Source organism: Zalophus californianus, chromosome 10 (genome assembly GCF_009762305.2).
Source record: "Zalophus californianus isolate mZalCal1 chromosome 10, mZalCal1.pri.v2, whole genome shotgun sequence".
NCBI classification, from domain to species: domain Eukaryota; kingdom Metazoa; phylum Chordata; class Mammalia; order Carnivora; family Otariidae; genus Zalophus; species Zalophus californianus.
In genome coordinates, this window is record NC_045604.1 from 96,900,480 (window position 1) to 96,915,777 (window position 15,298).

At 56.1% G+C, this 15,298-nt stretch overlaps 1 protein-coding gene across 3 annotated transcripts; it reads left to right on the forward strand.

Annotated features, from left to right (window-relative positions):
* Nucleotides 1–235: 235 nt before the first annotated feature.
* RNF40 (ring finger protein 40) lies at nucleotides 236–12,260 on the forward strand. Of its 3 annotated transcripts, XM_027612829.2 has the most exons (20): nucleotides 236–391; nucleotides 501–704; nucleotides 1,125–1,292; nucleotides 1,427–1,568; nucleotides 2,349–2,555; nucleotides 3,084–3,205; nucleotides 3,307–3,453; nucleotides 3,547–3,621; nucleotides 4,543–4,662; nucleotides 4,761–4,940; nucleotides 5,126–5,261; nucleotides 6,121–6,242; nucleotides 6,325–6,752; nucleotides 6,839–6,956; nucleotides 7,075–7,224; nucleotides 7,393–7,605; nucleotides 7,686–7,811; nucleotides 8,743–8,883; nucleotides 8,994–9,095; nucleotides 10,986–12,260. In XM_027612829.2, the coding sequence occupies exons 2-20, from the start codon at nucleotides 573–575 to the stop codon at nucleotides 11,160–11,162; spliced, it is 3,006 nt and encodes a 1,001-aa protein (XP_027468630.1). In that variant the 5' UTR covers nucleotides 236–391; nucleotides 501–572; the 3' UTR covers nucleotides 11,163–12,260. The 3 variants fall into 3 exon arrangements, with proteins under 3 accessions (XP_027468630.1, XP_027468629.1, XP_027468631.1); XM_027612828.2 differs by having other exon boundaries at nucleotides 3,307–3,621; XM_027612830.2 differs by lacking the exons at nucleotides 236–391; nucleotides 501–704 and adding an exon at nucleotides 773–975 and having other exon boundaries at nucleotides 3,307–3,621.
* Nucleotides 12,261–15,298: the final 3,038 nt, after the last annotated feature.

Here is a 15,298-nt window from a genome sequence, read left to right on the forward strand (position 1 = left end):
TAAGGGAGCTCGTGGAGGAGGGAGGGAGCAAGTGTAGGACGTTCGCCAATCAGTGAGAAGAGAATGCGCGTGCGCAATAAGTTTCAAGCCCCGCCCCCGTGCCCTCTTTTCAAAGTGGCTAACAGGAGGCAGGCGATGCCCTCGGGGCTGGAGGATGTGAGTGTGGTGTCAGTTGCCACGGGAACTGTCGGCTGGCCAATCACCGAGAGAAAGAGGTGGTGTTCAGGAAGAAACCAAACGGGGCCCGAGAGGCGGGACAAAGCGCGACCAATAGAAACAGGAAATGAAATTTCGCCACATCCGGCATTGCCTGCGGCGCTTGCGCTCTGGGCTGAGGAGGCCGGTGACGTCTGGTGAAGTCCAAGATGGCGCTAGGCTGAGCCTGCTGCCGGTGAGGGGCCGGGGGCAGGCGGGGTCGGGATCCAGCAGGTGTGTGCGGGGAAGGCTTGGGGCTGCGGAGCGCTGGCCACCTCTACATATCTGCTCTCTGTCTTCTGCAGGTGACGGAAGTGCCGCTTACGCCTGCCTGACGTCCCTCGGGAGACCCTGCGCCGCTCCTCGTAGCCGCGGCCATGTCTGGACCCGGCAACAAACGCGCCGCCGGCGACGGTGGCTCAGGGCCCCCAGAGAAGAAGCTGAGCCGCGAGGAGAAGACCACGACCACGCTTATAGAGCCCATCCGTCTTGGGGGCATCTCTTCCACGGTTCGTGGGCTCCTGCCCCAGTCCTCACAACTTGCCGGACTCCCATCTCTGTTCTCCGCTCAAATCGTCTAGAACTTTTACTTCCAGTTCCCCCAAGCTTAGCAGGATCCACTTTACAGAACACTCTGTTGAAGGAAACCGAGGACATGACGTCTGCCTTTTTTTTACAGATAGGGAAACAGATTCCCAGAGGGCGTGTGACTTGTCAAAGACTTGAGAATTAGAAAGCGAAGCAGAACTTGAATCTCCTCACAATTAAGATGCTTTCTCTGTGGGTGCCTGAATCTCTTTAAATCTTGTTAGTGGTTAGTCTGGGGATACTGTCTTCTCCATTCCAGTTGCTTTCTTTTGTCTCTCTCTGTGATTGGTTTCTTGGGCCCTGCTTGACCCTCTCCTCGTCCCCTTTGTTTTCCTTGGTAGGAGGAGATGGACCTGAAGGTTCTGCAGTTCAAGAACAAGAAACTGGCAGAGCGGTTGGAACAGCGACAGGCTTGTGAAGATGAACTCCGAGAACGAATTGAGAAGCTGGAGAAGCGGCAGGCCACAGATGATGCCACACTCCTCATTGTCAATCGCTACTGGGCCCAGGTGGATGCCCCTCTGCTTTCCAAGACCTGGCCTTGATCCAGCTGCCAATCCTCAGACTACTCTGCTGGGAAAGGAGTATCATGCTGGGAAGCACCTGAGGGATTCATAATATTTTTGGTGCTTTCTCCCTTCAGCTGGATGAAACTGTGGAAGCCCTTCTCCGACACCATGAGAGCCAGGGGGAGCTGTCTTCAGGGACAGAGGCGCCTGGGACCCAGGAGGGGCCAACACGTGATGAGACCCCTCTCACAGAGCCAGGGACATCGGAGCTGAGGGGTAGGGCCAGAGCCCTAGGATCTGGGGAGCTTAATTAAGTCCTGGGAACGGTCCTGGAGAGGAGGGAACTTTTATATTAGTCTTCTGAATTCCCCCACCACCCTTCTCTCTCTCTCTCTTTCTCTCTCTCTCTCTCTCTCTCTCTCTCTCTCTCTCTCTCTCTCTCTCTCTCTCACACACACACACACACACACACACACACACACACACACACACACACACACACACACACACACACACACACACACATATTTGACTTCATGTTTGGACAGCGAAATGCAGTAAGAACCCAGGCCCCAGGCTGTGGAATATGAGTGACTTGGTTCATAGTGCGTGTCATGTTTGACCCTCATTTGGTTCAAAAAAGTATTAATATCGAGTGTTAGCTGTGTAGTTAGTACTGTTACAGCCTCGGAAGAGATAAAGATAAGTGCAAAGAAATACTGCCTCTACCATCAGGGAGGAAGTGATTTTAAACAATAAGTAAAAAGAAGAGGGGCCCTTGAAAGAGAATTAGTGTATGTGCACTCGTGTGTGGTTCTAATTTAGATTGTGAAGGCGGAGAAGTCTTCCGTGAGGAATGATTTGGAAGCCCTGTGGCCTTGAAATTACTTTAGCTTCCTGAGCCTCCGTAGTTTCACATTGATGGTGGGTATTGCTTGTGCTGATTCAGTGGCCATAGAGTGTCGAAGGGCTCAGTCTGGAACTTGCTATGGAGTGGTGGTGACTGCTGCTGTTCTCCTCCTGAGGTCTTCATGAGGGTCTGTCCCTCTCTCGCAGAGCCCCTGCCAGTGCAGCTGCGGCCCCCCCTCAGTGAGCCAGCCTTGGCTTTTGTGGTAGCACTGGGCGCCAGCAGTAGTGAGGAGGTGGAGCTGCAGCTCCAGGGCCGAATGGAGTTCTCCAAGGCAGCCGTGTCCCGTGTCGTAGAGGCTTCAGACCGCCTACAGCGCCAGGTGGAGGAACTCTGTCAGCGAGTATACAGCCGAGGTTAGTTCTTTGTGTCCCGCCGCAGAGGTGTCTGTCCCCATCTGTGTCCTGCTTATATCCTCTCAATGCCCGAGCCCAGAGGCAGCCATAATTCTCCAAGGAATAAATCAGCCACTTACTCAGGGAAAGGGGTAGGTTGTAGATGGGGCCCTGCCTTTGGTTCATGGGGTTGAGCTCTAGAGAGCTGGGTGGGAGGAGTTGTTGATGCTTATGGGGCTAGGGCTTCCAGCTGGAGACCTCTTTAGAACCCTTTGCACAGATTTTGGTTGCAGTTGCTGACCCACAAGGCACAGTAGCAAGGGCCCAGGCTTTGCAGGCTGACAGGCTTCTCCCAGCCCTAGTCCTGTCATTCTGGGCAGATGGCTCTCCTCTCTGAGCTGGTTTCCTCCTTTGTACAGTGGAGACACAGACTCCTGGCTTTGTCATGAGAAATTGACAAGACAGCTGGTGGATAGCAGACTCCAGAATGAGTTAGTACTTTGCCCCATTGCCCTGGACTTGGCTCTTACCCGAGCCCTGCCTTCTCAGGGGACAGTGAGCCCCCCGGTGAGGTGGCTCGGGCACGCACGCGGGAGTTGGGTCGTGAGAACCGGCGGCTGCAGGACTTGGCCACCCAGCTACAAGAGAAGCACCATCGCATCTCGTTGGAGGTGGGATTAAAATCAGGGCAGGGTTTGGGTTAGACATGCACCAAGGCTCTCAGGGAGCCAAGTCCCCTCCTCTAAGCATCTCACCCTGTCATTGTTCCCAGTACTCTGAGCTCCAGGATAAAGTGACATCAGCAGAGACCAAGGTGCTGGAGATGGAGACGACGGTGGAGGACCTGCAGTGGGACATAGAGAAGCTGCGCAAGCGTGAGCAGAAGCTCAATAAGCACCTGGCGGAGGCCTTGGAGCAGGTGGGGCTGGGGTGCTGGGTCAGATGGAGCCACGGCTGGGTACGTGGAGCCCTCGCTTCTCTCCTCCACCCCCATCGGTCTGTCTCTCCACAGCTCAACTCTGGCTACTATGTGTCTGGGAGCTCCTCCGGCTTCCAGGGGGGCCAGATTACACTCAGCATGCAGAAGGTGAGCAGGCACCATTCTTCCCAATCCCACCTGTAACCTTTTCTCTGCCCCACCCATGAAAGTGCCCTCAGAATTAAGGACAGACCATCTGCATGGTCTGAGTCCCTTCCTTGTCGTTCACGATGCTCTGTTTTATTCATTTGTGTAACTAATAAGTAATTGTTAACATTAAGTCCTAAGCACAGTGCTTGGAAGTAAGCATCAGAGGACAAAAGAGACAAAAAGCAAAGGTTTCATGGAGCTTAGGTTCTGGTGGGGGGAACAAACAAGAAGTAAGATAGTTCATCAGGTGGTTACAGGTGACCCAAAGGAAAAGCATAGAAAAGAAACAAATGGGGGCGCCTGTGTGGCTCAATTGGTTAAGTGTCTGCCTTTGGCTCGGGTCATGCTCCCAGGGTCCTGGGATTGAGCCCCGTGTCGAGCTCCCTGCCCATCGGGGAGCCTGCTTCTCCCTCTACCCCTCGCCCTCCCCCCCTCGTCCACACGTGCACACGTGCTCTCTCTCACACATGAAAATAAATCTTAGAAAAAAGACAGACAAATGAAAGTATATTGGAGCTGACTGGCATTCTTAGCTGGCTGGCTGAAGGAGGTGTCTCACAGAGGGCTCTCTCGCTTCTTGTTCATTGCACATTTTTTTGATACCGTAAGGTTCACTGTTCCGTGTTAACTCCTTATTTCAGGTTCCTTTTCAGGTCTTTCAAGAAGGCTTCCCCTGATTCCCTGTCAGTTATGAGCCTTGGTTCCCAGCACTGACCATGCAGTATTTTCTCCCACTTACCTGGGAGCCCTTAGGAAAGTGCTTGGGTTTGGCTTGTCCGTGGGGCTTCAGAATCCATCATTGCCCACATGTGGTGGTGATGTGAGGGAAACAGGCATCCTGGCCTGGCCCTGCCTCCCACAGCTCCTCCCATTCCACAGTTTGAGATGCTGAATGCAGAGTTGGAGGAAAACCAGGAATTGGCCAACAGCCGTATGGCAGAGCTGGAGAAGCTGCAGGCCGAACTTCAGGGGGCTGTGCGGACCAATGAGCGCCTCAAGGTGGGCTCTGTTTAGGACTGGGAGGGCCTGAACCTGCGAGGTGTAGAGGCTGGGTCCTGAATCCTCTTGCTGATCGCTTTTGGGCACCCTGGTCCTAGGTTGCCCTGAGGAGCCTTCCCGAGGAGGTGGTGAGGGAAACAGGGGAGTACCGAATGCTGCAGGCCCAGTTCTCACTGCTCTACAACGAGTCTCTGCAAGTGAAGACCCAGCTTGATGAGGCCCGGGGGCTGCTACTGGCTACCAAGAATTCCCACCTAAGACACATTGAGCACATGGAGGTATGGCCCTGGAACAGACCTCAGGGTCAAGGTGTTGCTGGCCTTTGCAGGCCCTGTGTGCTGCCAGGGGTCCCTTGGGAATAAATTCTTCCTAAGCCACAGAGGCCTGAGGTGGGGGAGGAAGAGGAGAGGAGTTTGCCAGGGGGCTGAGGGGTTGTGTGGGTCCTTAATGCTTCAACCTACAGAGTGATGAGCTGGGGCTGCAGAAGAAGCTGCGCACAGAGGTTATCCAGCTGGAGGACACACTGGCGCAGGTACGCAAGGAGTACGAGATGCTGCGCATTGAGTTTGAGCAGAACCTGGCGGCCAACGAGCAGGCAGGTATGTGGTGAGGACAGGGTGGAGGTGGGGCCTTATCTGGGATTGCTGGTCCCTGGTGTGGGGCTGCTGCTTATCCAGATGCGAGGGGTTGAGCCCCTTCCTTTCGCACAGCCTCCTCTCCCTGGCCAAAACAGGGATCATACCACGTGGCTCAAAGGCACAGTGAGGGTCACAACCAGCTGAAGTGGCTGACCGAGCACGCACCGCCAGAACATGAACTCTTGGCCCCTCCCGTGGTTCTCTGGCCTTACGGTGTCTTTCTCTTAGAGGTAGTCGTTCATTTCACAAGGATTTTTGAACAAGACCTATGAGCCGGGCTCTTTTCTAGGCTTTGGGATTATGTCCATGAACAAAACGCAGACGATCCCTGCTACTGTGGAGCAGTATTGTAGTAAAGGAAGGCAGCAAAGTGAGAAATAGACCACGTATGTTAGGTAGTGGCAAATATGTCAAGAAAAACAAAGCAGGGAAGAAAGATAGGAAGTGTTGGGAGAAAGGGGTTGTGATTCTGGATGGGAAGGCTAGAGAGGTGAAAGAAGTGACATTTGCTTAAAAATACAGAAGAAGCGGACTAACTTACTTTGGTGAATATTACAGTTATATGTTCCTTTAAAGGAAATTTGGAAATACTAGAAAAATCTACATTAACAGAAGTAACAAACAGGCAGTCTCAAGTTAGTTTGGGGTGAGCTTTTTTCAAGCCTGGGTTATTACTTTGATGAGATCACACTGTATGTACGGCCTCAGTTTCCCTCTCGTCCACAGTGGAAGTGATGGCTGTGGCTCCCCTTCTTCCCCCACTGAGGGGTTGGGCCCTTCATGCAGAGGCCGGTCTGACTCCTTCCCAACCCTCTCCTAGGGCCCATCAACCGTGAGATGCGCCACCTGATCAGCAGCCTCCAAAACCACAACCACCAGCTAAAGGGGGATGCCCAGCGGTACAAGCGGAAGCTGCGGGAAGTGCAGGCGGAGATTGGCAAGGTGAGAGGGGGTTGCCTGGGAAAAGTTTTGGCTGGACCAGGTGAGCACTGTCTCACCTCAGCCCTGTTCTCTGTCTTTGCAGCTCCGGGCCCAGGCCAGCGGCTCAACCCACTCCATCCCCAACCTGGGCCACCCAGAAGACTCTGGGCTCAGTGCCCCAGCCCCAGGGAAAGAAGAGGGTGGGCCGGGCCCTGTCACTGCGCCCGATGGCAGAAAGGAGATGGCTTCAGTGCCTGGCACCACCACTACTACCTCCTCAGCGAAGAAGGAGGAGCTGGTGCCCTCTGAGGAAGATGCCCAGGCCATAACTCCTGGGTCCCAGGGCCCCTCCTCCCGGGGCCGAGAACCTGAGGCCAGGCCCAAGCGGGAGCTTCGAGAGCGGGAAGGGCCTGGCCTGGGACCCCCATCTGTAGCCTCAGCTCTCTCAAGGGCTGATCGGGAGAAGGCCAAGGTGGAGGAGGCCAAGAGGAAGGAGTCAGAACTCCTCAAAGGTCTCCGAGCAGAGCTCAAGTGAGGCCCTATTCCTGTTTCCCTCCCACCCCTATTGAAGTAGCCTCCAGCCCCATTCACCAAGCCTTCCTCCTGTGCCTCCCCAGGAAGGCCCAGGAGAGCCAGAAGGAGATGAAGCTGCTACTGGACATGTACAAGTCAGCACCCAAGGAACAGCGGGATAAGGTGCAGCTCATGGCAGCTGAACGCAAGGCCAAGGCTGAGGTGAGGACAGGTAGGGCCTGTGGGGCATGCACAGAGGCTGCCCTGAGGAGTTCTGACCAGAGCAGAGCCCTAGGTCAGTGGGGAGCAGTGACAAGAGCTAACTCTCTGGTGGCTGTAGGTTGATGAACTACGGAGCCGTATTCGGGAATTGGAGGAAAGGGACAGAAGGGAGAGCAAAAAAATTGCAGATGAGGACGCCCTGCGGCGCATTCGGCAGGCGGAGGAGCAGATCGAACACCTGCAGCGCAAGTTGGGTGCTACCAAGCAGGTGCCGACCCCCTTGTGGTCCCCTGGCTTCTGAATGTTGGGATTCCCTTAACTCCCTGTTGAGTGCTTCTAGCAGATGGTCCGGGGCCACTCTGTTCAGCCCTGTTTTCCTGTGGTTTCCCCATGATCATCTTCCATGTTCCACCTCATCCCTGCCCGTTTACCACAGGAAGAGGAGGCTCTGCTGTCAGAGATGGATGTGACTGGTCAGGCTTTTGAAGACATGCAGGAGCAAAATGGGAGGCTGCTACAGCAGTTACGGGAAAAGGATGATGCCAACTTCAAGCTGATGTCTGAGCGGATCAAGGCCAACCAGATTCACAAGCTGCTGCGGGAGGAGAAGGATGAGCTGGGCGAGCAAGTTCTGGGCCTGAAGTCCCAGGTATGGCCACCCTGGGCTTTCAGGGTGGAGCTGGAGGGGCCAGCGGCTCCCTAGCACTGAGTCACCACCCCTGACCTCAGGTGGATGCCCAGCTGCTGACCGTGCAGAAGCTGGAGGAGAAAGAGCGGGCCTTGCAGGGCAGCCTTGGGGGTGTGGAGAAGGAGCTGACGCTGCGCAGCCAGGCCCTGGAGCTCAACAAGAGGAAGGTGAGGCCAGGCCCAAGGGGAGAAAGCAACCTAGGACAGTGGCTCACAGCTGAAGCCCTCCTGTGCTGAGTCTTGTCTTTGCTGGGTTGCATTTTGGTCTCGTAACAATCATGAGATGGTGTTTGTTATTATCTGCTTTTCTCAGTGAGGAAATTGAGGCTTAGGGCAGGCAGCTGACTTGCTCAAGAAAGATTGGACCAGGAATTGGGGCTGATCTCCTTGGCTCCAGAACCCACTCTCTTGGTTAGCTGTGAAGTAGGGATGCTGGTCGCTGTCACATAGTTGTATTAAACCTCAGGAACGTCTAGGTCATGGCAGAGGCTTAAGATCAATGTTGGTTTTCATTTTCATTCCCCTGTTGGGCTTTTTATCTTCCCCATTTAATTCATTAGTTAAGGCAGTATTATTCGTGCCCTTGCTATGAACCCCTGTCACTGAGTGCTGGGGAGAACCTGGAACAGGAGGGTCTTACCAGAAGTGGGAACCTGCAGTCTTGAGGGCCAGATAACCAGCCAGCGATCCCACAGGTAAAATAGGCTACTGCAGATCCCAATAAGTCTTGTGAGAGAAAAACAGGGGAGCCTGCCTCGGGAGCTGAATATAAGCTGGGGCCTGAGGGGGCCACTGGAAAGAAAGAAGTGTGTTGCGGGAGTTGAGGGGAGCAGAGAGAAGAGCCCCGTGGAGGCTGAAAGATAGGAGAGAGCATTGTGCCGGTGAAGAAGTGAGTGTGTCAGGAACTGTGGAGAATAGGAGGAGGTGAAGGTGGAGAAGTCAGGAGGCAGGACTAACTCCAGTGAAGATACTGGACTTGATCCCAAGAGCAAGAGTCACTGGAACGTTTGAACAGGCATCTGTGGACCATGGCTCCACACGCCTGACTCCCCAAGCTCAGGTGAACGCCCCCCCCCCTTTCCTGTCCCACCCACCTCAGGCTGTGGAAGCGGCCCAGCTGGCCGAGGATCTAAAGGTGCAACTGGAGTACGTGCAGACACGGCTGCGAGAGATCCAGCCTTGCCTGGCGGAGAGCCGGGCTGCTCGCGAGAAAGAGAGCTTCAACCTCAAGAGAGCTCAGGTGTGTCTGTGGGGCAGGGGCAGTGTGGCTCAGGGTCACTGATGTGGCCTCAGGGCGGGTGGTGCAAGAGGAGAACCTTTGTGCTTAGCCTAGCCCTTCTCCTGCTCCAGGAGGACATCTCACGGCTGCGGCGCAAGCTGGAGAAGCAGAGGAAGGTGGAGGTTTATGCAGATGCCGATGAAATCCTCCAGGAGGAGATCAAGGAGTACAAGGTGGGGCTGTGGGGCTGACTTGTGCCCCATCAACCCAGGAAATCTTAGATGGGGAGTTGGTGAGAGCTGTAGTGGATAGTCTGGGGGCCCCAGAAATAAGTAGCAAAAAGTGGGCAGAACCCTGGTTGTGGAGAATCAAACAACTAACTGAGTATCGTACACTACTTGTGTCAGGCACAGTGCCCGCTGGGTGTGGGAGGGCTTAGGAACGAGCCTTAGTCTTAGATGTCTTGAAACTGACTGCCTGTTAGAGGAGGAAGCCAAGTATTCTGAGTGATGAGCATCGCAATAGCAGAGGCCAGGGGTGCATGGCAGCTCTGGGGGCTAGTAGGCTTCCTGGAAGGAATGTCATCCAAGGAAAATCTGAGGAATGAGGGTGAGAGGATTCCAGCAACGGGAAAGGCAGAGGTAGAGGCCCTTCATTGAGAGTGGTGTGCTGGAGGACAGATTGCTGGACACCGTAGTTGGAACAGAACATGGGTTTTGTGGGGAGCAGGAAGGTTGGGGGCCTTGGACAGTGTCAGATCCTGAAGGGTATGGTGAGGAGATGTTGGCTCATCCCATAGGCAGTATAGAGACATCAAAGGGTTTTAAACCAGAGAGTGATGTGGTCTGATTTGCTGTTAGATTTGGTACAGAGGAGGTGAAGACTAGAGGCAGAGAAATTTTTTAGGCTATTGGAGTCATTGAGGCAAAAATGGACAGGGAGCTAGCGTGGGGTGTTAGTGACAAGTAGAGGAGGTCAGGAGATACTCAGGAGGCAGAAGTGCTTGGACTCAGTGATGGAGTGAGGGAGAGGGAGATACCAAGAATGCTTGCATTCCTGATTTGAGAAACGAGGGATGACAAGTGGCACATACGGGATTAGGAAGACTGTGGAGAAGCAGGTTTTGGTGGACAGTGTTGTGTCTCCAGGATATTGAAAATGAGGTACCTGTGGGAGGCTGGCTGGGAAGGCACTTGAAGCAGAGGGACTGTCTGGACGACAGGGGTTTGGGGGATTATGAGTAGAGGCAGCAGTGGGAGCTACATAAAACTGTGGTCACGCAGGGAGGGTCTGTGGCATGGGACAGGTCATTCTCTTCCCTTAGGAACCTCAAAGCTTAAGTGATAGAGGAAGAGAAGCCTGTGGTTTGGCCTTGAAGGAGCAGAGGCAGCTGGGGGGCAGCCGTGGGGAGGGAGAGGAAGGTTTCTCCAGAAGAGATGGACTTGGATGGGTGTGGTTTGATAGCTAGGGAAGAGGCGATGCTGGGCAGTAGGCTGGGCTGGGATTTCAAGCAGGGCAGAGGAAGAATGTTGGGGAATTTGGAGTTGAGGGAACTCCTGGAGTTGGAGGTGAGATCTGGTGGCCTGTGGGAGGTTTCAGGATAGGAGAGATTTGCAAAACCTTCATAGAGAGGAATGAGTCCAGGGACCCAGCCGGATCTCTGGATGGCACCAGGGGTGGACCCGTTGAGGGTAGAGACGGCAGATTTCTAGTGGCACTGCTATGCCCATCTGTGACTTAGCAGGTGCAGATGAAGAGAAGGTAGACAGTTGGGATTTTGCCAGAGAAGGCCAGCAGGGTGAGAGATCAAGCCCCAGGGCAGAGGAGCCCGGGCTGAGCCTGTGGGTTGTCAGCTTTGAGAGGGGAGGGGACATGTTGCCTGCTGGCCACCACTGAGCAGGGTAGAATTCAGACTCTGCTACTTTCTAGTTTTGAGAGCTTGCTCGGCCTCTGAGCCTTAGTTTCCTTATCTGGAGAGTGCTCTGCCCCACCTCTCAGGGTTCTGGGGAGAGTTAGATGGATTCTGCTATGTGGTGGGCTTAGCCTGGACCACCTCCTACTGTCAGCTTGGGGTCTGGGTGCCATCGGGACTGTGCCCGAGCTGATGCCTTTGCCTGGCCCAGGCGCGGTTGACCTGCCCCTGCTGTAACACCCGCAAGAAGGATGCAGTCCTTACCAAGTGCTTCCACGTTTTCTGCTTCGAGTGCGTGCGGGGCCGCTATGAGGCCCGCCAGAGGAAGTGCCCCAAGTGCAACGCGGCCTTTGGTGCCCACGACTTCCATCGCGTCTACATCAGCTGAACCTGTAACTCAGGGGACTCTGGAACACCCACGGACCCTGGGGGCTGTGCCTCCAGTCCCTCCCTACCCCATGTTCAGTGGCCCCTACCCTCCATTCCAGACCCTGTGGGCCCAGCCCCACTCCACCTAGTTGGTTTGGGGGTCCCAGTGCGTGCTAGTGGGGGTGAGATCCGTCAAGCTCAGTTCCATCTTTCCCCCCCAGTCAGAGCTGTAGCCTAAGGGGCACCTGCCCTGCAGGAAGGGTCTGCTCTGAGCGGAGCACTCAGCTGAGCTCCCTGGAAGCTGGCCCTAACCCTTGGCCACAGGCTGACTCCTAGGCAGCTGTCTCCGTGGGCCCATCCTAGTCCAAAGGGTGAAATTCCCTAGGCTGTGACCTCCTACCCAAGAGGAGGTGCGTTCACTACCTGCTTACCCACAAGTGAGGACCAGGGGTGGGCCAGTTTCCCTAGGCCCTTAACTCCGGGGCCCAGGGAGACTTTCCCAGCTTGGGTGGGGCTTCCCTCCTGTGGAGTTCCCTGGGCTCTTTGGTCTGGCTCTTATGCTAAGGGCTGAAGGAGGTACCCCCGGGGGGGGGGGGGGGGGCACGGTCCTCCTCTTCTGGGGAACTTTGGCTGCTGCAGTCACCTTGCCCTCATCTCAGGAGTGCTGAACGAAGATCATCAGTCTCTATTCTAATCAGCCTCCCCCCCATCTCTTTCTTTCCCAAGCCCACTTAGCCCACCCCCACCCCCCACCTCATGCTTCCCAAGACTCCAGTGGGTCCCCAGCCCGGACCCTGCGTTCATCCTAATGGCTTTAACTGCAGTGGAGGCGGAATTTTTCCCAGGAGGGGAAGGGACAGACTAGCGGCTGGGCCAACTTCCAATCATTCCAGGTAGAGGAGCTTCATCTAACGCCCTGTGACTGAGCCTGTCCCCAAGATGCTTCCTGTGCTGCCTGCCCAAGCAAACTCCCATGGGTTGTGAAGGCCACAGGCAGGGGCCTGGAAGGTGGAGCTGCTGACAGGTGCAAGGGTCCATTCAGACCCATAGGCCCTGCTCTAGAGATCTCTTGTATAGGCTGTTAATTGTTATGAATAAACATCCAACTCTCAGCCTACACTCCGAGTAGCCAGGCTTCCTGCCCTAAACGTGGTCCCAGATTTTAGCTGCTACACTTCTCCGGTCGCTGCCCTGGCTGGCATGTGAACCCCCAAGGGCCGGCGCAGAAACCTCACCCTTCCCACCCACAGCATCTAGTTACATTTGGATCTAACTGCCGTCTCGGATCCCAGACTGTGCTCGCGGGAGGAGCATGTCTGCAGGGAGAAAGCATCCTTCGTCCACCGTCGCCAGCCTGCCCCTCCTCCTCCCACCCGGCCCGGCTGACCCTGCCTATATTCCGGCTGCGCTGCCGGCCCCCTCCGAGCGGGCTCACCACGCCCCTCGCAGTCATTGGCCGCAGGGATGCTGGGAGCCTCGTGTTGGATTCCGGGAAATGTAGTCCCTTGTTAGCCCCGGGTAACAAGGTCCTCGGTGGGGTGGGCTGGTTCCCGGGTTGTGCTGGCCAAAAGCAGGCCTGGACCCAATCTGCGGACTGACCCTTCCCACCGGCTTCACCCGCCCCTCCCTCCGCGGGCGGACAGATTAGAGCAGCGCAGCGGGTGACTTCTTTTCATTGCAACTCTGTTCTCGGGAACCGCGTGTCGAGTGGTGTCTGTGGGTTCAACTTGCTATCGGGTCCGCGGGCGGAGCCTTCGCTGCGGCGGTGACGGGGCTCGCGCCGGGGCCGGTACTGACCGGGCTAGGGGCCGGAGTCGGGTGCATGGTTGTGGCGGCCCTAGGCTTGACAGTAGTCGCGCCTTCGCGGAGCCCCGCGGCCCTTTCGACGGTCGATCCTTCGCGGGGGCCCGCGGCCTTGTCCGCCTTCGGGCCCCACCTGGCGTCGAGGGTTTCGGCAGGGTTGCAGCGGCTGGACCAGGTCGGCGTGGAGACGGAGACGCGGGCCACCGTGACTTCCGGCGCTGGGCTGGCCGCGGTGGGCACGCTCACCGAGACCCGGGCCGCGGTGGGCGATGGCATCGGGCCGTCGAGGAAGAGTCCACCGCCCAAGGGCAGCGGATGCCAGGCTGGGAAAAACGCAGCATATTGCATCATAGAGACACGGGCAGGCTCTGAGAGGAGGGCTGCGCCGAGCGGTCAGGGTCAGCCAATCTTCAGTGAGCACTGTCCTCTTTCTCAGCAGTCTTCTCCACACGGGCTCTTTCAGTAAATATTAGTAACTTCACATCACTTCACTCAGGAGGTTTGACTCCTGATAACCCCCAGTAGCCCCAAGTGGCCTCAGCGGCTGTGATACCCTGGGCCCCTAGGATGGGCAGGCCAAAGTTCCTCCTGGACCAACCCTGACCTTAGCTGGCCTTGGGAGTGAGCAGATGTTGGCCTCATGGTGAAGGTGCCTGTTTTAGCCAGAACTAGGGCTGCTGTGTGGTTGGCCACAGAGTCCAGTAGAGCATTTGACATTGACCACTCTCTTTAAAACTTCCTTGGACTGTGGTGCTACACTCTCCTGATTGTTCTCATACTATCTTCTGCTGTCCCTGTTCCTCCAACCCTAAGCTACACCCTCTCCTTTCTTCTCCACTACTCTCCCTGTGTCTTTATCCATGGCTTTGGCTATAGCTAAGCTGCTAAGATCCATTCCTCTAGTCCAGTTCTCCTTCCTGAGTTCCAGACCTACAAAGACACCACCATGGGGGCGGGGGGGGGGGGGGGACAAGGTTGTCACTCTCCTCGCAGTGGTGCTCTACCCCCAGGTTCCTCAGACAAGATGCCCCACACTTCGGCTTCTGTTCTCTACCTTACCTCAGTCTCTACTCAGTGCTCTGCTGCCCACCCCGTATAATGTTATGTACTTTGTATCCCCCACCCCATTCCTGGCTCCTGCCCTCTGCCTCAAGTCACTTCCTCTGGCCAGTTTCCTGACCCTCTGCTGTGGCAGGGACTACGTCTGGGTCCACAGCCTTTTCTGCTAAGTCTCTGAACCAATCACTGTGCTCCAATGCCTGTTCTTTCCCTGAAGTCCCCTCATTTCGCTGAAGACTCCTGCGCTGGGACCAGGACAGCGGACACAGAAGGCAGGATAGCCTTCACTGCTCACCTCCCTGGGAAAGGCAAGTCCCTTCTCCCTTACCTACCACCCCACTCCCTGCTTTCCCGATGGGGAAGGGGAGGGAGAGACAGCGAGCCTGCCCTGGGAGTCTAGGCCAGGGAGGCACAGAAAGAGTGGAGAGAAAGCTTCCTAGCCGGGGCAGAGGCAGGCTACAGGTTAGAGCAAGTGTGGATCTCAAGTGGCTGTTCAGGGGGCCATGGCCAGGCCTAGGCCCAGGAGATGGCGCTGAGGCAAGCCTGGCACTGAGGATTCAGCAGGAGCAGCCCCGCCTGGCCAGACAGTGTGGAGCCCAGGGCAGGCCCGGGCAGGCCCAGTGCTGGGGGAGGAGAGGTTTGGTTGGGTGCAGAGCCTGCTCCCGGCCGTTCTGGTTTCCCTCACTGCCTTCCTGTGTATCTTGTGCAAGTGGCTGCCCTTCTCCAAGCCTCTCCACACAGTGAGGGCTTATGGGCTGCCTCCTGCGGTGAGATCTCCACCCATGCTTCCTCAGGGCCTAGGAGGCTCTGGTCCAGCGGTGGACTGACTGGGCCCCCAGATGAACCAGGGGAGGTGCCACCAGCTTTTGGAACTAGATCTTCGGAGCTTTCCCTTGTGGCAGTCTGGGGAGAGTGCAGTTGTGGGGTGGTCAGAGAGGCCTCCCTAGGGCTGCACGGCTGGACCGGAGCTAGCCAGCACCAGAGTCACCGGGAAGCCACCCAGGAGTCAGCAGGTCATGCTGGTGGCAAAAGCCAGGCACCGGTTAAGACCTTGGCTCTGCCACCATCTCAGCATGTTTCTCCCCCTTTCTCTGAAGGACATGGATTTTAGCAATCCATAAACCCTCGGGCTCCCACCCTCAAGCACCGTTTGGGGATTTGAGGGCATCTGAGCGAAGAGTACAAGGGGAGCCTGGGCCTGGCTGAGCTTTGGAGGTGACACACAGACCCTGGCTCTGGGAGAGGACAAGCTCCTTCAGCTTGCTCCAGGCTTGAAAGAGAAGACAGAAAACA